The sequence below is a fragment of the Hemicordylus capensis genome, chromosome 3 (genome assembly GCF_027244095.1).
Source record: "Hemicordylus capensis ecotype Gifberg chromosome 3, rHemCap1.1.pri, whole genome shotgun sequence".
Taxonomy (NCBI): Eukaryota; Metazoa; Chordata; class Lepidosauria; order Squamata; family Cordylidae; genus Hemicordylus; species Hemicordylus capensis.
The window spans coordinates 245,572,751-245,598,198 of NC_069659.1; the positions used below are offsets into that span (position 1 = coordinate 245,572,751).

The window sequence follows — 25,448 nt, forward strand, 5'->3', positions numbered from 1 at the left end:
GCCAGTTCGATGCCGGGGGGGTCTCCCTTTAAGGGCGGGGGAGGGTGCACTTATCCCTCCTGCCACTTTCCCCCCACCAGCACTCCATTATTTGCAAAATCTATGGGGCGGCAGCGTACCTCCCTGCCTCCCCTTCCCCCTTTCTTGGCCGGAAATTGGTGGAAGTACGGGCTGCGCATATGCTCGCCGCCACACCCACCCACTGCACACATTGTATGTCACGTGCACACGCCATGCACGCAGTGCGTGTGTGTGACATGCTGCGTGTGTGGCAGGCGCACATGCAGCCGGCGCACATGTAGCCCATACTTCCGCCGATTTCCAGCAAAGAACAGGGGAAGGTGCAGCAGGGAGGTATGCTACCACCCCATGGATTTTGCAGATAATGGAGCACCAGTGCAGGGAATGTAGCTGGAGGGATAAGTGCACTCTCCCCACCCTTAAAGGGAGACCCCCCCAGTGTCAAACCTCACCTCCGCAGTTCTGTGCACACCAGTACAGCCATTAAATTAAGCAAACAAACAAAAAAGGGTGTGTAGCCACTTGTGTGCAATTTATCTTGCTTCCAAAAATGGGAAAGAAATACTAAGCTTCCCTTTGAGGTAAAGGCAGACATAACATAAAAGCTACAGGAGGGACAGTTTGAAAGTGCCATAACCACATCCTTTGCGAACATAGTGTGCCTGCTCCCACTGTGGGATAAGCTTTGAAACATCCCTAGCCAAACAAATCCCACTGGTTCCCATATCAGAAGGTGTGAGGGGGGTTGGCGGCTTTATTTGTCTGTCACCCTTTCAGCTGCTTTTGTCATCTGCCACCATATCAACATAGTACTGAGAACATATTAACATAGTACTGTGAGTCTTATAAATAGATCAAGAAACGAAGGCAGCATTCCTAAAATAAGAAACCTCTATAAATTGTTGTTCAGCTCCTGTGTCTTCCTCCAGCAAAATTAGCCAGTATACTTGTAAGGTTCCACCTCCCCCTGTGTAGAGCATTCCAGATGGCCTCAGAATTATGGCCAATGGGGAAGGACTAGTCCACTGTCCTGGCAATCTGTTCCTTTCACAGACTGCCCAGGGAGCTGCTGCCTCCAGCTCTCCAGGGGAGTCAGAGAGCCCCTTCTCCTGGCAGCTCTCCTCCTGGACTGGCCCCTCATCACTGGCCAGCTCTGGTTTATATAACCCTTGGCAGGTGGGGCAAGTCTTGCCAGAACGCAGGCCAAGATTTCACATAAGTTGCCCCTGATCCTGTGATGACTCACCATCTTCAAGTGATGATGTGCTGCTATCCTGTGGGGGCCAGGCAGATGCTTCCTGGCTGACGCAAGCAGCCACCTCCAGGGCTGCATGGCCAGGAGGGACCAACACTGGCCGCACTGGGAGGGTAGGTTCCCGAGTGCCAGCCCAATCTCTTGCAGTGGCCTTTGGCCTGTCAGGGTAACCCTGACAATGCAGAAGCCATATTGGGCTTCAGGAGTTATTTTGGGGACTGGTGGTGGTGTGTGTGTGAAATAAACACTCTGTATTCTTTTCTGGGTCCACTAGCCATATGCATCAAAAGTAAACACAGCTAGAACTGGATGGGGCCAGGAGCTATGAAACTCCCCGCCCCTGACAATAAATAGGATTCCTTCTTGCACATATGAGACTGCATCTGTGGATCTCAGCCAATGGCTGTCCATTAAGATTCCAAGATTGTCCTACAAAAAAACAGATGGAAAATGGAAGAGGTCCACAGGACCTAGTGGCTTGTAGGGATGTTCAAATTGATTTGAATTTGAATTGATCTGACTTGAATCTGGGTGATTTGAGTGATTCATATTCAAATCGAATCACCCCTTAAAAGGGCAATTCAATCTGAATTCAAATCAAATTTTCAAAATTCAATTTGAATCTGATTCAAGAGCCATTTGGCACCTTTAAAAAACCATTCAGGCCCCCTGATTGGTTTTAAAAGGCACCATAATAGGGTCTAATTGATTCAAATCCAAATCAAATTTTTGGATTGATTAAAATCCAAAATTAATTTTTGGAATTCGATTCAAATTCAAAATGAATCAAACATTTGTTTTGTGCACATCTCTAGTGGCTTGTAATAACTTGCTTGTAGCATGTGGGAAGAAACTTAGAAACAGGATCTTAGGCTTGATGGATCCATGTTCCTATCATCCCCTCCAACAAACTGATCATTTCCTAAATCTATAATGGTAAATTTCTTTTTCATTAACCATTTTACACTGAAAAAAATACAAAATGTACACACACACGCACACACACATCCCAGAGTATTTTGCTAATATGATTCCTCGTGTAATTGCTACAGGAGAAGCCACTTAAGAAAGCAGTTGCATACGGCTCAGAATGAGTAATTCTTCAAAGATGATCATGCTTCATTATAGATGGAAAACTGATATAGCTACTCCACCACGTGGTTGCAGTTCTCCCAGTGATCTACATTATTTCATAGCTAAGGTATTCAGACTATGCTACCAGTAGAGAACTCTGCCTTATTAGGATGAGACAGAGAGGCCACATTTTTCCATGTTCCAGCAAAGACTTGCGGATAACTAACACCCACTCAAAATGTACTTTTTATGCTCAGCTAAGCTAGATACACATTTTTAAAAGTCAAAGCTATATAACCTGTTATTAAGATAAATGCTGCAGCACATTATCTAAATATGTCATGACATGGCACCAATGTCAAATCAAGTAGTGACTGCAAGGGAATTTCTCCTTGCTCTGGCATGTGTGATACATCATACCTGCTTAAGCTATCTGGTTGCATCTTACAAAAATCATATTCCTTGGTTTGCAGCAATGTTAACTCAGCTAAACTGCTGAGTGGCGTCCCATAGTTCCATATCATACTGGGCAGGAACATGCGGATGTGGTCAGTGTCAGAAATGTGAATGTGGATAGTTACCAGTCTTCTATTAAGATTTTTAAAAATCCAAAGGTAAATGTCAGAAAAATTGGGTATTTACTGGTAAATATAAAGGCCAGCTGAGTGCCTTCAATAAATGTCCAAAATTACCCTAATTTCCATCATTTACTGGGAAAACACATTTAGTATGCTATAGATATAAATTCCAAAACTAAGACTCGTAACACAAATATGGCTGACATTTTCTACTGGGTTTCCTAATACCTTGCTAGTAAATATCAACACATACATGGTATCATAAGCAAATATGGCAGTCAAGATTGCTGCCACAGCGGCAACAGAAAGCAGCAAGGTCCAGAGCAATGACAATGCAATGGGGAACAGGAGAGGAAAGAACTGGCTAGGTAGGTTTTCAATTGCCAAGTGCTCCCACAGGGCAGTTCACTGCTTCTGCAACACTGAGCAGCAATGAAATGGGCTTGTGGAGTAGGAATGCCTGCCAAAAAACCCTAATCTATTTGTTCAAATAGGGGAGAGGGTTAACCATTTGTCTTGTGCTTTTGAAATGTTTTTGATTCATAAATTATGAAGTCCTTGAAGCCCTAATGGGCATATTTCTGGAAGCCAAATAGCACTTTGGAAGGAGGAGAGATCAGTGAAAACTGCACATATGCACTCGGCTGCATGACCAACTTTTAGTTTAGTCTGGAGTAAAGCACTTTGAGGAAAGTACAAATTTACAACAAATTGATGACAACAGTGTGTGAACCCCCAATAAAGAGTGAATTAACATGGCATGATAATCCCAGACTAAACCCCCTGGCTGACATCTGAACTTACACTGTGCTGACACGCAAGCATTTTCCACCATGCAACAGGGGAGAGTCGGTTTTCAATGAGCTTCCCTTAGCAGCTGCCTGTAACTCCTGAAACTATGTCCCTGAGGGTCACGTAGCCCTCAGGGGCATAATTTCAGGAGGCAGAGGGAAGGGAATATGGGTGTAAATCACCCCTCCACACTTGCACGAGGAGAAAACACTGGTGTGAAGCACAGTTAGCCTGTATATCAACCCTTGTCTGCAACTCTTCCAAACAAGGGGTGGAGCCACCATTGTGTGCGTGAGTTCAAAGAAGCCGGGCCGACATGCCCAGGGGCCACGCCTGGCGCCCCAGCCATGCCCCTGAGTCAGACATCAGACATGCAGGGGGTGTGGTTGTGTTTGCAAATGGGGCTGCGTGCCTAGTTTGCAAGTAAATTACAGCCTGCACAACATTTGCGGTAGTGGCCGGGAACCCAGTGCTGGCTGAAGCTGCTAAAAAATGGAGCCATGCAGCTGAAACAAAGCTGCACAGACTGAAACAGAGCTGCTCGGCTCCATTTTTGAGAAGCTTCAACCAGTGCTGGGTTCCCAGCCTGGCCAGGAAAGCGTCTCACTGCCTTTACAAACAGGGAAAGGTGCTCCTGGCCACCATTGCAAACATGGCGCTGGATGTAGTTTACTCGCAAATGGGGCATATGGCTCAATTTGCAAAGGTGGCCCCGCCCCCTGCTCATCTGACATCGGATGCAGGTGCATCTGATGTCAGGCACAGGAGGAGTGGCTGGGGACTGGGCTGGAGCTGCAGGATTCTCACTATGCCACTGTTCCAAACTGCTGTGTCAAACACATCCTGCGTCAGCCTCTTCCCTTATCCTGAAAGGGAAGTTACCTATCTCCTTCAAAACACTGTGGAGGGATTCCCAGATATTAGGCGATATCACTTAACAGTTAGCTTTCACTCTGAGGGACCATCAACTGGCCATTATGGACTATTAACCAGTGATCCACCTGACAGAGGCAATTATTGACCAACCTGCATAACCCCTGCTAACTGGGCAAAGAGGAACCTTTTACTGTGGTGATTCTTTTTATTTAGCAGGGGGAGGGTAACTGGCCCTAACCACCCGCAGCACAGTACTTCCAGTGACTGTTGCTGGTGTCTATCTTATGTTTCTTTTTAGAATGTGAGCCCTTTGGGGACAGGGATCCATCTTATTTATATAGAGCCAGCATGGTGTAGTGGTTAGAGTGCTGGACTAGGACCAGCACTCAGGACTTGAGACCCGAGTTCAAATCCCCATTCAGCCGTGATACTAGCTGGGTGACTCTGGGCCAGTCACTTCTCTCTCAGCCTAACCTACTTCACAGGGTTGTTGTGAGAAGAAACTCAAGTATGTAGTACACCGCTCTGGACTCCTTGGAGGAAGAGCGGGATATACATGTAATAAATAAATAAATAAATAAATAATTTCTCTGTGTAAACCACCCTGTGCCATTTTTGGAAGGGCAGTATAGAAATCAAATAAACAACAACAACAAAAACAATGTATTCATTTACTCTGCAACATTCTGCTGTGTGCCGGCTGTTGAAACTGCAGTAGGGTGTGTTTGGTAACAATTTCCATAAGACATTTAACCTCACAAGGGATTTACTTTTTATTGAAACACTGCAACTCAGTCCCATCCAGCCATTTCTACTTTGTGGGTAAACTGCTATGGATGATTGGAAGGGAATTAGTGCATGTTTGGTGCCCATGTGAGCAGAGGTGGCTTTTCCATGAGGCAAGGTTAGGCATGTGGCCTCAGGCAGCAGATTATTGGGAACCAAGTGAGTTTCAAGATGCCATTCTGCTCCCAGATTTTAAAAGTGGGAGAGAGAACATATAAGCAGCAAGATACCCTTCTACTACCTGCTTTTAAAAAGGGAGGGGGAAGAAGGAGAGGAGGGCATACATATGGGGTGGCATCTGGTGCCCTGTCCAGGTGCACAGACATTTTGAGCCACCCCTGCATGTGCATGCATTTACATGCACACTCATATGTCAAGATACATCTGCCTTCAGATATTTATCTTCCAGAGAGCTGGGGAAAGGCAGAAACCTAGAGAACACAAGTGTATATGTGCTCACTAACAGGCATCCCCCAAAAGTTTAAACGGGGGTGGGGGGATTTCCCCAGGAATGAGCATCAGAAAATGAAGATTATCTCTAATAAATAGAGATATTTTAATTTATTTATTTAACACATTTTAGCTGGGTAGGTGGAGTCCATGTCATGCTCTGTATAGCTTACTTTGTATGACATTGTTAACTATCAAGCCTGCCTCTAATCTCTCAACTTTCTCTAAACTATCATTCTAAACTATCAAGCCTCTATGTAACCCACTTCTTCTTCCTCTCCTGTTTTAACCATTCAATTTCTAGAAGCATAGGCTGCACAGGGCAGAACCTTACAGAATATTATAATGTGGAATATTGGTAGTTGGATTAGCATCTGTCATTCATGCCAATGCTACAGTTAGGGATGTGCGAATCGATTCGGGTACAAAACAATATGCAGTGATAGTGGATTCTAAGTTCATTCATCCTTTTTCACCAAAGATGATGAATGAACATCTTTGTTAATTCATAATCTTCTTTAGTGCAAAATGATGAATGAACATAGAATCCACTCTCATTTCCAACCGAAGAATCTACTCACAGAACACCTCAAACATTGAAAACAACAAAAACCCCATGGGCTTGTGCTTTTGGGGTGATTGGCACCCTATGTGCACTACACCACAACCTGCTCTGAGCCACCCTGGTGCCTCCCACATGGAGTTGAAATCTCCATTATTCCCTATGGGAAAAAGCTTAAAGTTGTGTGAACTTTTTTAAAAAAAATGTTAAAAATCACCCCATTGCCCAATTACGTTGAAATTTGGGTGGTAGTTTCCACCCATTGGGCACTACCACCCACCCCACTATTTTGCCCCCAGAACCTATTTTTTGCCCCAGATTGATTCAGATTCAGAAAATACAGGTACAATTGGAATCCAGGGTGATTCAGGGGGCAGATTCAGACCCAAAACAAATCAGGGTGATTCAGTTCAGGTACAAATCATATTTAAAAACCCCAATTCGTACACATCCCTAGTTACAGTACAGTTGCCCACCCAGTAATTAAGACCTTTTGGCAGACTCATAATTTAATATTCTGACTGCATGAAGCTCAGCAACCTAAAAGAATAAAATAGCAAATGGGACATATGTTCATTTTTCTGTATTTTACATTTTAGCATATATCTATTTCTGGACAGCTCTGAATTTTAGACTACTAAAAGCTTACATTTCTTTGGAATTCAGTTCCCTTCACAGCACTTAATGCTTCTTCTGAATCTCCCTTAAGCAGTTATTTCAGACATTAAAGCAAAACCAAAAACCAAACCTCCTCCTATCCAGTCCATCAAAATCAGACATCTTCTCTGCTTATGCAAACCTGCTGTAACTTTTAAGTGGTTTGTTGTTGTTGTTTGCAACTTTATAGCTTTTTCTTTGTGAAGTCCTCCACCCGCCAAGGACATTCCACAACTTCCTATTCAGTAAGCTTTTCACCAAGCTGCAACAAAGTTACACCCATCACTTCCTCCAGTGGATGCCAAAGAGAAAGCATGCTTGCTTTTGTCTTCTTCTAACATAACTGTGTCTTTGTGCTTTTCCAATCCACTTCATGCTTCCTATGTTGGGCAATTAAATGAGAAAGAACAATTCATAAACTTTTTGGATTTGTTTGTAACTTTTCAAATGTTTGTCCCTGCGTGTGGTGTGTTGTTGTTTTTTAATCCTATTAGAAGGGATGTCATTTGATTTTTAAAAAGGAGTACAAGCATCATTCGCGGCATGAGCTTCCATGCCCTGGTCATTCTTCCCATTTATTCTCTCACAAAACATCTGTAGGAAAGTGCTGGGAAATGGCCACTGCAACACATCCTTCCTTAAAATGTTTGAATGGGGATGTAGAAGTCTGAGGCTGGATTTAGAAGTGAAACCAGGCGCATAAAAGAATCTAATGTATGCAGTTTCAGACATAAAAATAAAATATATATTTTTAAATTTTAAAAATAAATTTAAAATGCATGGCGGTTTTTTGATCGGCCACGCAGATGGCCAGTGCGTCAGCACACAGAGGCCCAAAATGGACCAAAAGCATTGAAGACAGGGGGGAAGATGGTAGGGGGAGGGGGAAACCTCAGCAGACACACACACCCATGGTAGCACCCGCCCCTAAAGCCCTGCAATGGTGGTATGTCTACCATTTTATATTTTGGTAAGTCTACCATTTTTATAGCATCTTCCTATATTGACTCATCCTTTGGAAACTGCTTTTCTGCAAAATCTGAACTTTTGTATGGTGTCCCATAGGTATCCATACTGTCCCCAATGTTGTTTAACACCTACATGAAACCGCTGGGAGAGATCATCAGGAGATTTGGTGCAGGGTGCTATCAGTATGCTGATGACACCCACATCTATTTCTCCATGTCAGCATCATTGGGAGAGGGCATAACCTCCCTAAATGCCTGCCTGGAGTTGGTGATGGGCTGGATGAGGGATAACAAACTGAGACTGAATCCAGATAATACAGAGGTACCCATTGTGTGAGGTCGAAACATGAGAGACAATTTTGATCTGCCTGTTCTGGATGGGATCACACTTCCCCAGAAGGAACAGATATGCAGTCTAGAGGTGCTTCTGGATCCAAGCCTCCACCTGTGTCCCAGGTTGAGGCAGTGGCCAGAAGTGCCTTCTATCAGCTTTGGCTGATTCGCCAGCTGCCCCCGTTTCTTGAGATAGATGACCTCAAAACAATGGTACATCTGCTGGTAACCTCCAGACTGGATTACTGTAATGCACTCTATGTGGGTTGCCCTTGTATGTAGTCTGGAAACTACAGTTTGTCCAGAATGTGGCAGCCAGGTTGGTCACTGGGTCATCTTGGAGGGACCATATTACTCCCGTACTGAAGGAGTTACACTGGCTGCCAATATGTTTCCGGGCAGAATACAAAGTGCTGGTTATAACCTATAAAGCCTTAAACAGCTTGGGCCCTGGGTACTTAAGATAACATCTTCTTCGTTACAAACCCCACCACCCACGAGATCATTAGGAGAGGTCCGTCTACAGTTGCCACTGACTTGTCTGGTGGCTACTCAGGGATGGGCCTTCGCTGCTGCCCCGAGGCTTTGGAATGCGCTCCCTAGTGAAATAAGAGCCTCCCCATCTCTGACAATTTTTTAAAGTCTTTAAAGATGCACCTGTTCACCCAGGCTTCTAATTAATATTGTTTTAATGGGTTTAATGTTGTAACCTGCTTTTCAGGGTTTTTTAATTGTTCTGATTGTTTAAATGCTGTTTTATGATGTTTTAATTGTTAATTATTGTTGTTTTACACTGTTTTATAATTTCTGTTTTAATTGTTAACTGATTTTAATGGTTTTGTTTTAATGTAAACTGCCCTGAGCCTTTCTGGAAGGGTGATATAAAAATTGAATAAATAAATTTTATACACACACAAACACACACACACACACACATATATATATATAGCTGCTGTCCAATATAGTACCAGCAGGGATTCAAACCGGCAACCTTCTGCCTGTTAGTCAAGCATTTCCCCTCTGTGCCACTTAAGGTGGATTGCTTGTAAGTACTAGAGTAATTACTACTACTACTACTACTAATAATAATAATAATAATAATAATTCGATTTCTATACTGCCCTTCTAAAAATGGCTCAGGGCGGATTACACAGAGAAATAACAAACAAATAAGATGGAACCCTGTCCCCAGAGGGCTCACATTCTAAAAAGAAACGTAAGATAGACACCAGCAACAGTCACTGAAAGAACTGTGCTGGGGTTTGGATAGGGCCAGTTATTAGAGTAATAAATTCATGACAGTCAATTCCAGTTAATAATCTGGCTGCTACATTCTACACAAGTAGTTTCTGGATGCTTTTGAAAGGCATCTCCACATACAATTCATCACAACTCTAATGTAGCTTGGCCACTACTAGAGCATGGATAACCAGAGGTGTTCTTACCCCCAGACCTTGGGGCCCTGGTCCGTGTCCTCCAAGGTCCAGGGGGGCTTCCAAAGGCCCAGGGGAGCCTCCTGCCACCACCCCACCCCACACTCTAACCCTGCACCCACCCCACGGCGGCATGCTTCTGCAGAGGACCTCCATGGGAGGTGTTCAAAAAATGCAGGTTCCCTTTTTAAAAATAACCTTTAAAAAAAAACCCTTTAACTATTTTTTAAACTTGCAGCAGGAGTGTGCGTGCAGGGCCCCCACTCCAAAGCCCTTCAGGTCCAGGCACCAAAATTACTGAGATGTGCCCCTGTGGATAACTGCAGCCAGGCCCTCTTTCTCCTACAGAGAAAGGTCGGTCATGCAGCAGGTCATTCAACAGATGGTCTCAGATTTGCACTGGACTACTCAGTTTTTAGTTGTAGGTCATTTTCCACAAAGCAGTTGCCTGGCAAAAAAAAGGAGCAAGAGGCAATTGTGGTGAGGGCAAGACTAGGAATGGTTGACCTGTGTCACGGCCCTGGTCTCTCCATGGCTGTTCTCTTGTTTTTCTCCTCCCTCTCACCTCCCCGAGGCAAAGCCTCAGAGTTTTTGAGGGGAGGGGGCTTGGTTCACACAGGTCCTCCTCCTCCAGGCTCCTCGGAGTCACTGTGGCAGTCTCTCTCCGGAGGCCTCCACCACTCACCCTCCAACTGCCCCTCATCACTGGCCGAGCCTGTCTTAAATCTCTCCTGACGACTTATGCATCCCCTGCCCCCACTGATTGGACCTCCTCCCTGCCATATCAGGCTGCTCTCACACTTATCCCCCTCAGCTGTGCCTCCGTCTGCTACTGCCTCCTCCCTCACTCATCCTCTCCCTCAGCTGCCCACTCGTCAACCTGGCCCACCTGCCCCGCCTGGGGCCTCTTTGGCCTTGGCTGCCGAGGAAATGTCAGAGCCAGTAGGGCTGGCGGGGCCCCCCACCAGACAACCTGTAATGCCAACAGCCAGTTAAGGACATAAGAAGAGCTCTGCTAGATCAGATTGAAATGTCTTTCTACTGTTTCCACATTGGCCATCTAGGAAAACTACGAGTGGAGCAAGAAGCCAATAGCTCCCCCGCAACTGATATTCATGGCACAGAGGTCTCACATAGCCATCATGAATTCCCATTTATTGACCTATCCATCAGCCCTCATGGAATCCATTGTGGTGACACAGCTTGTAATGAGCCATTGCAGTGCGACTGAAGTGAGTGATGTGCCCTGGTTGCTTTGTAGAGCAACCTATCCAACGTAGTTGGGTAGGTGCAGTCTGCCTCCATGCTGCCCAGCTAAGCACAACTAGTTAGTAGATGTACCATAGAGGGCTAAATTAGATAGGACATTCCCAGGACTGGAATGCTGGACATCATTTTCTTTTTCAAAAAGCAGAAATGATGGGAGGTGGGATTTTGGCCATGGCCTGGGATAGGGGTTAGCCAACTAGGGGTTAGCCCCATGCCAACTTCCTGAATTCAATCACACTCACCCAGCTGATATTAGCCATGGAAGGGAAAATTTAAAAGGTACACAAATTGTGCCTGTAGGTTTTCCCCCCTCCATGGCTAATGGTCATTTCAAGGTGGAAATCTTGTGAGTGTGATATGGGGAGAATAGTAAGTCCCTCTCTTTCCCCCATGCCACACCACAGTTCAGATTGGGGGGCCCCAACCTGTTTTTTGAAAAGGAAAAAAAAAATCAGGAGTTCCTATCAAGCAACTTCTACATGGCATCTTAGTTTGTCTCAACTAAGAAGATTGTTTGTGTGTGATGGGAGTTTGATACATTCATTACATTTGGCCAATATTCTGAGGGTCACTTCTCTTCCCTCATTATGAGTTGAGTTGCGTTATTTTGTTGTTATTTGTATATTAGAAATAATTATTGATTAGGGAAAGTAGAAACTTTAGCTTTAGCCAAACTTTAAAGCTTGAATAGAACTGCAGGCCTCAGTCATCCTTAAGATAACCTTGTGGGAAATTGTGAGTCAGAGCTATCTATGATAGGAAATTTCATAAGACAAAAAGGTGGTGAAGTAAGAAACTCAGAGCATGCAACATGGCTTCTCTTAGCTGAAGCTTTGCATTTCATAGCTGAAGCTACAGATTTCAACATGGATATTAAAAAAAAACAAAAAAAACCACAGACATCCTAAAATGTTGACACAGTGGAACAAGACAAATCTGGGGAAACTCTCAAGGGCTGGTCATGTACCAAACTCATGACCTAGTAAATTATATAACAGCGATTGTGTTAGATTGTCCAGGCTCTTCAGATCTGCACTGGATGTCTGGACACCTTCTGCCAGCTGAATAAGCAACTGCAGTATTTCTGTGCATGCTATCTTTGATCTGTGGTGGGTTCCTTAATAAACTACTTGTATGGGAACAGTAAGCTCTGATCATTTACTTAGGAGTCATCAGAGAGAATGAACTGTGAGGTTCCTATCTTCTGAACTAAAGTGTCTCTACTGAGGTTGTGGCCAAGTGCAGAGAAAAACATTTTTTTCAAATAATGTCATACAATTCCTTCTAGTAGACAGACTGCTGCTCTGAAAAACCCTTCTGCGCTGTATCCATATTACTTTCCTATGAACAACGTAGGTGTGCCCATTCTTCCCAAAACTAATTTGTGAAACCGCTCTTAGTATACAGTTGCCCCAGAGGAGAAAACAAGCCAGTTCAAGCTTAATGGAGGCTGGTATCCAAAGAGCTACCTCAGGCCATCCCAAGGGTTTATGCAATGGAATTTCTTTTGAATGGCAGGACTCTCCTCTTCTTACACATGCCATATCACGTATTCATTTTTAGTGGGGGGAAGCTTCATACGCACTTTGCCATGTAGCATGCAACACTGCTGTTTGAAAACAAAGACTCTGAGGCACACAGAGGTTGTTGACAAATCTCTGAATTCTGACAAATCTTTGAATTACTTAGTTTAGTAAGTTTGCTAAACCAAACTGGAGCATGGCATTGAGATTGGCCTCCTACCTGGGCCAATCACAAGGGTATGAGAAAAGCCCTGATGGACCAGGCTCATGGCCTATCTAGTCCAGCACCCTGTGTCCCATAGTAGCCAATGAGATGCCTGAAAAGCCTACAAACAGCCAATGAAGGCATAGCCGCTCTCCCACTGCAGCTGATATTCAGAGGCATAGTTGCTCTCATACCATGCACAAGAATGTTGATGGGTGCTTGTGGTGTTGCAAAGCTCTCCAAAGCACATCAGAGCTGCTGCAGAGGTAGGCTGCTCTGTACCTACTAAGCATTGTGAAATTGCATGTCATGGGTATGCTGGAAGACTCCGAGGAGGAGCTGGAGAAGGGGATGGAGGTTACAGCAGAGTAGGGTGGGCAAGGAACAGAAGTTGCAAAGGAGAGTGGGTCCAATGCATGGAGAGTTGAAAATGCGTTAGAGCCGGGTGAGGCAGCTCTTGTGGAGGAGGCGCGACCAGTCTCAGTTGTGGAGAGGTGTCGGTCCAAGAGACAGCAAGAGTTAAGGAACCACATGCATAGAACAACAGGCAAAGCTGCTGACTCAGGATCTCTTGATTAACAGCACCGGAAATCAGCCTATTTAAGATGACTGCACCACAGGTACCCTGCTGATAGAAACGTCAATTTCCTGTGAGCTAATTGGCTATGTTTGTGTATTGCCTTGACCTTGTTTGGACCCTGGACTGTGTTGACCTTGCCCATGGACTGCAATTTAGACTCTGTTGAATTGATTAGATTTGACTTGGACTGAACCTGGTTTGGAGAATTTCTTCCTGTAAGACTTTGCTATTATACTTCTGCCTCTGCCTGTTTTACGCTCCGTCTGGCTAGCCTGACAGATTTACGACAGCGCATTTGCAATAACCTCCATTATTCCCTGTGGAAGTAGCATTGTAGGAAAACAGGAAGCTGCCATATACGGAGTCAGACCATTGGTCAATCTAGCTCACTGCTGTCAACTCTGACTGGCAGCAGCTTTCCAAAGTTTTAGGCAGAAGCTTCTCCGAGCCCTTCAGGAGAGGAGAGCTGGTCTTGTGGTAGCAAGCATGACTATCCCCTTAGCTAAGCAGGGTCCACCCTGGCTGCATATAAATGGGTGACTAGAAGTGTGAGCACTGTAAGATATTCCCCTCAGGGGATGGAGCCGCTCTGGGAAGAGCAGAAGGTTCCAAGTTCCCTTCCTGGCTTCTCCAAGATAGGGCTGAGAGAGATTCCTACTTGCAACCTTGGAGAAGCTGTTGCCAGTCTGTGAAGACAATACTGAGCTAGATAGACCAATGGTCTGACTCCGTATATGGCAGCTTCCTATGTACTGGGGAGTGAGCCTGGGACATTCTACTACACAGCTATGGCTCTATCCCCTAAGGAAAATCTATCAGACAGCACTCACATGTAACCACCCATCCAAATGCAAACCAGGGCAGACCCTTCTTAGCAAAGGGGCTTTGATTGCTGCCACAAGACTAGCTCTCCTCTCCATTCATGTTGCAACTGCAATTGTGCCACGTTTAATAGGCATGGATGAGCCCAGCTCTGCAGGGGTGTTGATGTGCTTTGAAGTGCTGCACAGCAGTACGGGTGCCTTTCTTGCCCATCAACACTTCTGTGCATGGTATGTGAGTGAACCATGGATCTGGAGAGAGCATGTAGCCATCAAGACTAGCAGCTATTACTAGGCTTGTCCCCTACTCCTTGCCTTCAAGACAAGGATGACAGCGAGCAAGATGATAGCCATCAGGGCAAGTTCATAGAAAATGAATCGTCAAGTTCAGCTAGAAGCAAAGGGAAGCATTATGTTCCCATCTACACTTCCTTTCTCACAACCAGAGGTGAACCCTACACTCTCCCCCACCCCCCGCTGCGTTTGGTAGGGGCTGCTGGAGGCAGACATCTCAGGAACATAGTCATTCTAACTAGCTGTGAGAAAGCCCTGTTGCAAGTAAACTTGACTTGAACTTTCCAATCATTTCCCCCAAAAGATTAAGCATTCACAAGAAGAGTCCAGCATTCTGTTTTGCACAGCAGCCAGCCAGATATTTCTGGGGAGCTTGTTGTAAGTAGGGTATGAAGGAATAAGAAGGTCTTACACTACTGGTTCATCTAGGTCAGTGTCATCAATATAGACAGGTTCTTCAAGGTTTCCGGAAGGGGTTTTTCCCAGCCCTACATTGACATACCAGGGATCAGAACTGGAACCTTCTGCATGCAAAGCATACGCCACACCACTAAGCTACAGCCCCTTCATCAAGCAATAGACCCTTTCAGTTGTCTGGCCCCAGCATTTGGTATTCAGAGGTAATACTGCCACTGAACATGGAAGCTTCACCTAACTATCATGTCTAATCACCACTGATTTCTTCCATCAGTTTGTCTAATACTTAAAAAAAAACAACTACAGGGCACTTTCCAGATTAGCCGCTCAACAGCAGCAAAATGCTTCTGTTTTGGCAAATTGCATTCAAAATATAAACAGCAGGGGGAGCAGTCTCTTGAAAACAACTAAAAGAAACCAGCAACTTCTTTATGCCGGATAGACAACGTCATCACATTATATCACAGCGATTAAATTTGAAACAGGGCATTGGAAATATGAACGGCATCCAAATATGCTGGGAAAGCAAAAGGCTCCTTAGATGTTCCCAGACAACCACCTTTGCCCTGAATCTCTTGCTCCAAGTGGTTCCAGAGCCCTGCTTGTGAAGTAAACACAGGTCTGAAATCCTGCAGGGGTGGGGGAAGCCAGAAGGATTAATTTCAGGGCACAAGCAAGAGAAGAAATGCCCCCGCCACCTTCCCCAGCTTCTTTGTTGCAAGTTGTATGCAAAGCAGAAACAGCCCTTGGGCTAATGTTATGTACACTTTTGGTATAATGTTAAGTTTAGGTATCTTAATGGAAAACTCAACACTGTGATACTGAAAAATTAGTAGCATTCTTGGCCTCAGTATTTCCCTTTTACATATATTTGATGAACCTAAAATTCTGGTATATAACTTAGATGTTATAGCCAATATGTTGGATCTGTACTCTTAGCAGACACCCGTTCAGCAGGGAGTGAGATAGGGTTGCATTTTGCCCCCCCCCCCTTCATTTTTTATATCAATTCACGGACACACTCTCCTGCATTTTGGGTGGTATACAAATATGATAGATAGATAGATAGATAGATAGATAGATAGATAGATAGATAGATAGATAGATATCAGTCAGATTTCCATCCTCCAAAATTAGGTCAGCAACCAGTTCCAGTGCTGCTGTATGCAGATTACATAGCAGTTCTCTCCTTTACAAAGATAGGCTTGCACAGAACCCTTAAAAATTTGCAACATACTGCCAAGAGGAAGAACTAGAAATTAACTATCTGAAGACCAAAATTTGTGCCAGAAGAAATTTGTGCAGCATAAGTAGCAAATTGATGGCCAAGATATAGAACAAGTCAAGCTCTATAAGTATTTGGGTGTGGTTTTCCAATTTAATGGCTATTGGAGAGCACATCTACTCTACGTTACACAAGAGGCACAAAAGAGTGTAATGGCACTCATTAGATTCTTTTTTGGGAAGGGAGGTGGTTACATCTCCACTGCAATTCAAGTCTTCAATTGGAAAATTTTAGCCCAACTATATGGAATATTATTTATTAGAACAAGCGTTGGGGTGCCAAGAGGGACACTCAGCGTAGCGTTGAGCCTGGAAATGTGGTTAGTACCAATTGAAGGACATGTTTGGGTTGCAAAGATCTATTATTTGAAATTAAATCTTGGTCAAGCAGGCCTTGCACCTCTGGTTCTGAAAGACAACTTTGCATCTGCATGGAAAGAGGGAGTTGAAAGGAAATTAGAAAGCTATGGGTTAAGTATCCCCATGTTGATCTCCTTAGGGATCTTAAAAGCCAAGGAGATAATAAGGCAGAGGATTTGTGGCATAGTGAGTCAGAAAGACAGGGCCTGAGTCAGACATTTACCTTTCTTACTGCAACTCACCCTAATAGACCAGCTAAATATTTACATGAGCTTGTTCTTGCCAAATTGAGAAGGGCTTTTGCTTTGGCATGCTTGAATGTGCTGCCCTCAGCTCTTTTAGAGGGTTGCTATCTCAGTATTTCTTTTGCTCAATAGTTATGCCTATGTCAGTCAGCAGCAGTTGAGACAATTGACCATATGTTGCTTCACTGTTTATTTTATAGAGATATTCAGCTAGCACTTTTGTCATCTATTTTGTCTAGATTCCTAGGTACGCCATTGGCCTTTTATGTGTCTCTCTTTTTGTCCAACAGTGATATTAATGTTTCCACCAAGGTGGCAAAAGTTTGCTGCATTGCAAACTGTGTAAGGAAGCAATTGGTTAAACGATGGGTGTTGATTGTACTATATATTGGGGCTATTCTCACGATTAACAAAAATCGGGCTAGGAGAGCCTAGCCCGATTTTTGTTAATCATAAGAACCACCGGGCTTGGCTGCGAGCCCGGTGGTTCTAGAGCAGGTAACCTGCTCGAGAACCCCTGGTCAAAAACCAGGTTTGCAGAGCGAGTGCTCCGCAAACCTGTTTTTTTAATTATTATTTATTTATTAATTTATTTATTATTAAAACTTTTATACCACCCTTCCAAAAGGCTCAGGGCGGTTTACATTATCGTGAGTAGCCACAGTGAGTAGCCACAGTGAGGCTTCGTGCCGCACCTCCTCATGAGCAGACCCCCAGAGGGGAGGCGAAAAGCTGCCTCCCATCTCCCGGGGTCTCCCTAGTATGCCCTGCGTGCTCGTGCAGGGCATATTGGGGCTTGCAGGGGGCACGTGGCCCCCGCTAACCCCAGCCCCCACTGGCTCCGTCAAGGAGCCGGCAATCATGTGAGCGGCCAATCCAGCCGCCCAGGGCTCCCTCTCCACTCGTGAGTGGGGAGAGCAGGCTTAGCCTGCTCTCTCCGCTCACCGCCCCAAACCGGATCTCACGGATCGTGAGACCCGGCAAACTGTTATATTGTAAATGGTGTTTTGTAAGAAAGTACTGGCAGAATCATGATTGCTGGAGGTTGATTGATTGATTAATTGATTGATTAAGTGCCATCAAGTCAGTGCCGACTCTTAGCAACCACATAGATAGATTCTCTCCAGGATGATCTGTCTTCAACTTGGCCTTTAATGTCTCTCAGTGGTGCATTCATTGCTGTCATAATCGAGTCCAGCCACCTTGCTGCTGGTTGTCCTCTTCTTCTCTTTCCTTCAACTTTTCCCAACATAACAGAGTTCTCGAGGGAGCTGGGTTTTCGCGTAATGTGTCCGAATTATGATAGTTTGAATCTAATCATTTGTGCCTCGAGTGAAAATTCTGGATTGATTTGTTCCATGATCCATTTGTTTGTTTTCCTGGCTATCCATGGTATCCTCAAAAGTCTTCTCCATCGCCTCCAGCACCAAAGTCCAAAAAGTCAATGCTTTTTCTATCTGGCTTCTTCAAAGTCCAGCTTTTGCATCCATAGAGTGTCACAGGGAATACCATTGTCCAAATTATTCTAATCTTTGTAGGTATAGACTCATCACGGCATCTAAATATCGTTTCCAAGGCCTTCATTGCAACCCTACCAAGTCCCATTTTTTCACTGTGCTCCTTAACTTTCATTACTAGAGCTTGCAGATCATCCTCATTCTCAGCTATCAGAGTGGTATCATCAGCCTAGTGCAGGTTATTAATGTTTCTTCCTCCAACTTTAAAACCACGCTCATCTTCTTCCAATCCAGCTTCTTTCAGTACATGTTCAGCATATAAATTGAATAAATAAAGAGAAAGTATACAGCCTTGTCTTACTACTTCGCCGATCTGAAACCAGTCTGTTTCACCATGTTCTGTCTGGACTGTGGCTTCCTGTCCTGTGTATAGGTTTATCATGAGGATAATGAGATGCTCTGGTACACACATTTTCCTAAAGATATTCCACAATTTGACATGGTCAAAGCAATCAAAGGTTTTTCTGTAGTCAATAAAGCACATATTTATTTATTTATTGTTAAAGTTATATACCGCCTTTCATTAACGCAATCTCAAGGCTGTTGACTTCTTTCTGGTATTCTTTGGCTTTCTCAATTATCCAGCATGCATCAGCAATGATGTCTCTTGTTCCTCAGCCTTTTCTGAAACCAGCTTGAACATCCGGCATTTCCCTTTCCACATAGTGCTCTAATCTGTGCTGGATGATCCTGAGTATTATTTTGTTAGCATGTGAAATTAAGGATATTATTTGTGCAATCTGTTAAGTCTCCTTTCTTTGGTATGGGTATGCATACCAATCTGTTGGCCACTGTGTCATTCTCCAAATTTCCTGGCATAGGTTTTTTAGTTAGAGCCTTGACTGATTCTTCTTCTGTTTCCTGCCATATTTCTGTAGCCATTCCATCAATTCCTGTAGCCTTCCAAGACTTGGTAATGACCGGATTGCTGATCTAACTTTATCTTCCCGTACTAGAGGTTCTTGCAAATAAGGAATATCTTCTAGAGACTCTTGTATGTTGATATCCCTGCAGATTTTCAGTATACTCCTTTCATCTCTGTTTGATCTTCTCTGAATCAGTTACTATCTGTCCTTTGGCATCCCTTAACATACCAATTTGAGGTTGGAGTTCATGAGTTCAGAGATCTTTTGGAAAACTTTCCTTGTTTTTCCTTGTCTATTTCCATCCTCAAGGTCTTCACAGATGTCAAAGTAGTACCGTTCCTTGTCTCTTCTAACAGCTTTCTGAAATTACCTATTACTTTCCTTCCTGAAGTTTTTCTCTTTCTTGACTTTGGCTTATCTCCTCTTCTTGGCAATTTCCACCATCTGTTCTGACATCCATTTTGCTTTTTTCTGTTTCTTGGTCTTTGGCAGTCTCTTTTCACATTCGTCCTTAACAACTTCTTTGATTTCATTCCATAGTTCCTCTGGTTCCCCATAACTGAGCTTCAGAACTTCAAAACAGTTTCTGATGTTCTCCTTGAAAATGGTGGGTATACTCTCAAGATCACATTGTGGAAGCTGGATAGCTTTGTTTTTCCACTTTAGCTTGACTTGGAACTTGCACATGAGCAGTTCATTATCTGTTCCGCAACCAGCTCCTGGCCACGTCTTTGCTGTTATAACTAAGCTCTTCCACCTCCTTGCACCAATAATGTAATCAGTTTGATTTCTGTGTACTCCATCTGGTGATGTCTATGTGTATAGGTGCTGCTTTGGTTTGAAAAATATTTTAGCTGACTGTGTTTTCCTCCTAACCTTTTCCAACGTTGGCATTCCAGTCTCCAACCACCAGCATCACTTCTTGCTTGCATGTTTTGTCAGACTGAACATGAACATAAAACTCATCAGCTTCCTCTTCTTCTGCATCAGTCGTTGGGGCATAGACTTGAAGAACTGTCATGTTAAAGGGTTGTCCACAAAATCTAATTGAGATTACTTGGTCACTGACTGCATTATACCCAAGTATTGTCATTCAGAGGCGTATCTAGGGAAAATAGCACCTAGGGCAAGCAGTGAAATTACGCCCCTGTCCAAACAGGAATGATGGGACTTGTAGTCAACAATATCTGGAAATCCCTGTTAAAAGGAACACTGTACCATCTAGACATGGTTGTTGATCAAAACCTGAAAACATGAGCCATCTCTGTAAAAGACTTAGAACAACAGTCAGGAGTTATGTGAGGATTCCAAGTGTCATTTTCTCTGTCTCATCTCATGCTTTTTAAAAAACATGACTTTGTCCTAGAGGATCACCTGCCCAAATAGCCACTAGCAAAATAGGGGAAGAAGAAGGTGGCGGGGGGAGTCTATAAACCAGTGAATGATTCCTGCCAGCCTTTGTCTTGTGATGATTGTTGGCTCATGATGGGGTATATGTGCATTCACCACACTAGTGCTTACTTTGACACCAAGAGGGAGGAGGATACATTAGTTTGCCACACTAGACAGAGGAATTTGCAACAGGAGCAGACAGCCAAGTTCTGCCAGGGCCAAAACCAGCCCCTGCCCGACTAAGAAATCATTGTAATTTGCCCCTTCCTGTCACAAGCAGCCTGCTGTTCTTTTATTATTGACTGTAACTCTCAGATATCCCAGTCATGGATGGAAAATTCAGGGTCAATTTACAAGAGACACATTTTCTACATGGGAGTTGCTTCTGTGCAGGTGTTGTGCAGAAACCCATATGTAGTGACCACCAGGGGCATAGCAAGGTTGGAATGGGCCGAGAGGAGATTTTAAAATGGGCCCTCAGCCCCTCAAAGTCCAGGGCCTCCACACACCCCAGGCCCCCAAGGATTTAAGTCTGATATTTCAAAATAAGTATGCTGCCTGGAAATACATTTCACTGAATACACACATGCACACTTCACAGTATATAGTGATATACATTGAGTACTATATGTTTGTGCTACTTTTAATGCCTAGAACACACTAGAAACACTAATTATTAAAATGGCCCCCTCGCTGCAGATTAGCAAAGGAGACTTTCAACCACGCAGGGTGAGCCTGTGTTTGTTTTCTCAGAATTCTGAACAAATTCAGTCAAGTTTGATTCCAGGAGTCTTTTCACACCAGGCTTTTAAAGCCCTTTAACACACCTCTCCTCTGGAATGGAGGTGCTGTATTCACATGTTGGCCAGATTTACCCTGAAGTCCCTGCAAGTTATTGGGGAGCAGTTCACACATAAGAAAAATAAAATAAAACAAAACAAAAGAACACACATGCTTCACAGTGCTCACTCAGACCTTCTGGGTTGCAAAACAACGTGAACATAAGTGCATTTATGAGTGAATGAATGAATGAATGAATATAATATTGTTCCAGAAGTTTTTGTAATTTTCTTCCATGAAACAAGCCACTTATAGGGCTTTTTAGATAGTTTTTGTTTTTAAAGCCAGCAAAGTTTCCACTCGGTTTTAAATTAAATATTCAGACTTCTCAGTCTCCCCCCACCACCACCCATATCAAAGCCCTATGGCAAGCAGATCCCTATATTGGGGGGGGGGGAGAGTAAACCACAAAAAGGAATTCACAGTACCTGGCAAAAGCTGTGCTGGATGTTCTGGGCAGAGTGTCTGCTGCTGCAGAGAACTCTGCCTGCCTTCTTCTTCCTGGCTTCCTTGGGGCCTGCCGAGTTCAGGCTTCAGGGAGGCCTACATGGAGGCCTCTCTGGAAGCCCCGCCCACCCGCCGATCAGCTGAGAGGCAGGGAGAGAAGAGCTGCTCAGCAGTTTGCAGGCTGCTCCAATCCTAGGCCTCGTTGCGGATCCTAGGCCGGAGCTGGAGGCAAATGGCTGAGGGGCCCTGGGGCTGGGCAGGTGGGCAATGGGGTGGGGGTGGCAGGAACTGGCGTGGCGCCCTCCCCTCAGTGGTGCCTAAGGCACCTGCCCTGGCTGCCCCACCCCAGTTCCGCCCATGATTACTGCATTCATGGACACAGCACTCTTATGCTAAAGTGTTTTTCTAGGTACTAAGCCCAATGTATCCCATTCACACGGCACCTTCTGTTGATTCTAATGACTCTTCCCAGTGCATGCACGATGAGCATCAAGAGCAAACATGTCTTTGTCCTTGACCATCTTTAAGGGCTCTTAGAGATGGTCAAGGACAGGCATTTGGTCACTGAGCTGTGTAGCTAAGATAGGCTCAAATGCAGCGTTTCCTGCATTGCTGTCTTATTTCATAGTCATATCAAATCTAGCATCTTCAGTGACAAGTGTTCCAATTCCTTCTCTCTCCTCTTGCAGAAAAATGGCCTGGAGGCTAAAAATATATTCTCATTGCTGATCCTGCATTTGGGAGGGGGCCTGCTATGTAGAGTGCCTCTTCATTGTCTTTCCCTGAAGTATCAGCAGGGATGGGTTGCCCTGGGTGGAGGTCTGGTGCAGAGCTTCCATGATATAGAGGTTGTCTCCTGTATCTTTGGGTTCTTTCCCCCAAGTATGGATTGCCCATACTTGGGAGATTGCCCATAGCAGGGATGGGATGTCCTGGATGGGGACCCGATGCAGAGTTTGCCTCTTTAGGTCCTTTTCTCTGAGTCTCAGACCTGGGAGAGGGCCTAATACAGAGGTTGCTTCTTTTGGGTTCTTTCCTTAGAAGATCAGCAGGGATGGAACATCCTTGAAGGGGATCTGATATGGAGGTTGCTTCTTTTGGTTCTTTTCTTGGAAGATCAGCAGGGCCGGAAGGCCCTGGGAGGAGGCCGATATGGAGGTTGCCTTTTTTGTTTTCTCCTGGGAGTGTCATGCTCTACAGAGAGCCACCCCCATGGCTTTTCTTCCAGCAATTGAAATGGGGGAGGGCACCTCCTAGCTGCTCCCCCAGGGCCAAATAAGTCACTCAGCTTGACTCTTTGCCTGGATCCAAGCCTCCAGCCACTGCTTTGGCTCTTGGTGGAAAAAAAGGGGGCTGGAGAATAACATTTGGCCTCCTTCCCATTTGGAACACTTGGCCTTGTTTCCATTATTCCTGCCACCCAGCAGCCCTGAGTTGTTCACCTAACCCAGGGCTGCACCACTTGGGCCTTCCAGCTGTTGTTGGGTTACAGCTCCCATAGTCCCCAGTCGCACTAGCCAATAGTCAGGGTTGATGGGAACTGTAGTCAAACAGCAGCTGGAGGGCTGGTGTTGTGCAGCCCTGCCCTAAATCAAGCTTCCCCTTCTGCATCACCACTCCATCCTCTTCCACAAGAGGCAGATCCCTCTTCAGGGCCAAAATCAGGCCTCCTAGCCATACATATTGGGGCATACAAGCTCTGTATAAGCCTCCTGGCAAGGAGCAGTCTATCTTGAGCTACCTCTTGAACTTCTCAGAACATCTCTTGGCCCCAAGTGGACTGGCCATAGAGCCTTTTCTGTGGCTGGGTTTGACCCAAAGACATTTTTACCCAACTCTGCCCAAAGAATATTCAAAGTAAGACAACTTTATTTTCTTTAAAATCAACTTTTTAATTTTTAAGCAGTAAATATGCATGTTCTATTGCTGTTTTATCTCTACATCCTGTCCTGTTAAAACAAATGTTTAATATTTTTAAAATAAATATGCAGCATTTTATTGCTACCTATGTATGAAGCACTGTCTGGTTTTTGTCTTCCTCTTTTTCCTCATCAACATCCAGCTCCCTTGGAGGAACCAGGATCCCCATAGTGGCTTCCACCCTTGCCAATCTGCTCCGCAGTCTCTGGAGCTGTCTCCTCAGTGCCTTGAGGTTTTGCAAACATTCCTGGCAGCTGCGGAGGTCTCTTTGGCCTTGAAGGAAAGAAAACAAACAGGGTCAAGGGGCCTGTCCTCCACAATACCAGTCCCTGCATTGAATTCTAGTCCCTTTCCATGCCCAGCACAGACTTCTCATCTCTACCTTGAAAACCCACCATGGCTATGCCCCCACCCTGTCCCTCTGCACTGATCCTCCCTCCTCCCCCAACTTGCACCCCGTCAGGTTGGTTTTTGCTCCTCCAGCTTCTGTCTTCAGCCACCTGGAGGCCTCCTGCTCTCTGAAACTACTCCTTTTCTTCTCTCTCGCTGACCCTTGGGTCTGGAACCGCCACTCATGTGGGCTCACGTCTCTCTCCTATCCTTCCAATGCAACCCACCTCCTCTGTGCAGCTTTTGGCTTAATGCCTCAGCAGAGGCAGCTCCTTCAGCTTGAACTGAATGCCCCTTATGCTTTCTTCCTCTTCCTCACTTCTCTCTCCAAAGCCAAACTTTAGACTGTATGCTCCTGGTGGCCGGGAACTTTTGCCCATGTATATTGACGATGCTATATGGAGGATTGTGATAAGCACAATTGTATGTCATCCTCCTTGGTTTCTTGTTTCAGCCCAGCTTGAACTCAAAAGGGCTGATATTAGCATTCATATTATTAGCATTCATGAATTTAGTATTCACATTCTGCTCTTCCTCAAGCAGCTCAGGGAGGTATACATGGTTATTTTTTTCCTCCTAACAACCCTAAAAGTTAAGTTAGACTGCGGGACAAGTGACTGGCCCAAAGTCACCCAGCGAGGTTCATGGCTGGATGAGAATTCAAACCCGTGTCTCCCTGGTCCTACGGAGGTGCAGCTGAAATACATACACATAGTTCCCCCGCTTGTCCCACCTCAACTTCCCTCTCCTTCCTCTATTGCTTGCTTATCTCTGTTTTTAGACTATAAGTGTTTTAGATTGTAAAACAACAATGAGGATGGAAAAGGGGTGCTGCCTCTGTGAAACTTACGGTCATTCAGCTGATGGAACTGCAAATCCATCAAACTCTGCAGAGTTTCTTTTATATTGCTGAGGTCCGGCTCTAGAGGAGGTGGGGAAGGAGGAGGAGGGGGAGAGGGATGCAGGAGGAAAGAAGAGGTAGAGGTGGAGGGTGGGATGGAGCCAACTTCCAGCAAGGCAGAAGATAATGATGAACCGGACCCAGGGGGGCAGAGACACGCAGCAGGGCCTTCAGGAACATCTGCAAGAGAGAAGAAGCAACAGGTGGTTAGCCGCAAATGCTGGCATACTACCACTTGCCCTTACTGCTCACCATGAGAAGCTGTCTGAATTACAGGCATCAGAGCTTGGTCACCTGAAAGACAGAAAACGAAGGAACACTTCAGCAAGCACTGACAACCCACCCAGAGGCCTCCCCTCCGAAACTTAGATGCAGACTCAAATCAAATATTT

General features: G+C 44.8%; 1 protein-coding gene and 1 long non-coding RNA gene across 4 annotated transcripts in view; both read right to left on the bottom strand.

Annotated features, from left to right (window-relative positions):
• LOC128350301 (uncharacterized) overlaps positions 1-21,952 on the bottom strand; it is a 71,423-nt gene extending 49,471 nt beyond the window's left edge. Inside the window, exon 1 of the long non-coding RNA XR_008319247.1 lies at positions 21,827-21,952. This is a non-coding gene — a long non-coding RNA (uncharacterized LOC128350301). The remainder of the gene's footprint in view (positions 1-21,826) is intronic.
• Positions 21,953-22,521: 569 nt separating this feature from the next.
• Positions 22,522-25,448, bottom strand: part of LOC128351019 (uncharacterized) — a 43,254-nt gene continuing 40,327 nt past the window's right edge. For 2 of the 3 annotated variants that reach the window (XM_053310095.1, XM_053310093.1), the window contains exons 6-7: positions 25,006-25,350; positions 23,713-24,038 (exon numbers count right to left, since the gene is read on the bottom strand). In XM_053310095.1, coding sequence (XP_053166070.1) covers positions 25,298-25,350 — 53 coding nt within the window. In that variant the 3' untranslated portion in view covers positions 23,713-24,038; positions 25,006-25,297. Of the gene's footprint in view, positions 22,544-23,712; positions 24,039-25,005; positions 25,351-25,448 lie in introns of those variants that run through there. The other variant, XM_053310094.1, reaches the window with a different exon arrangement.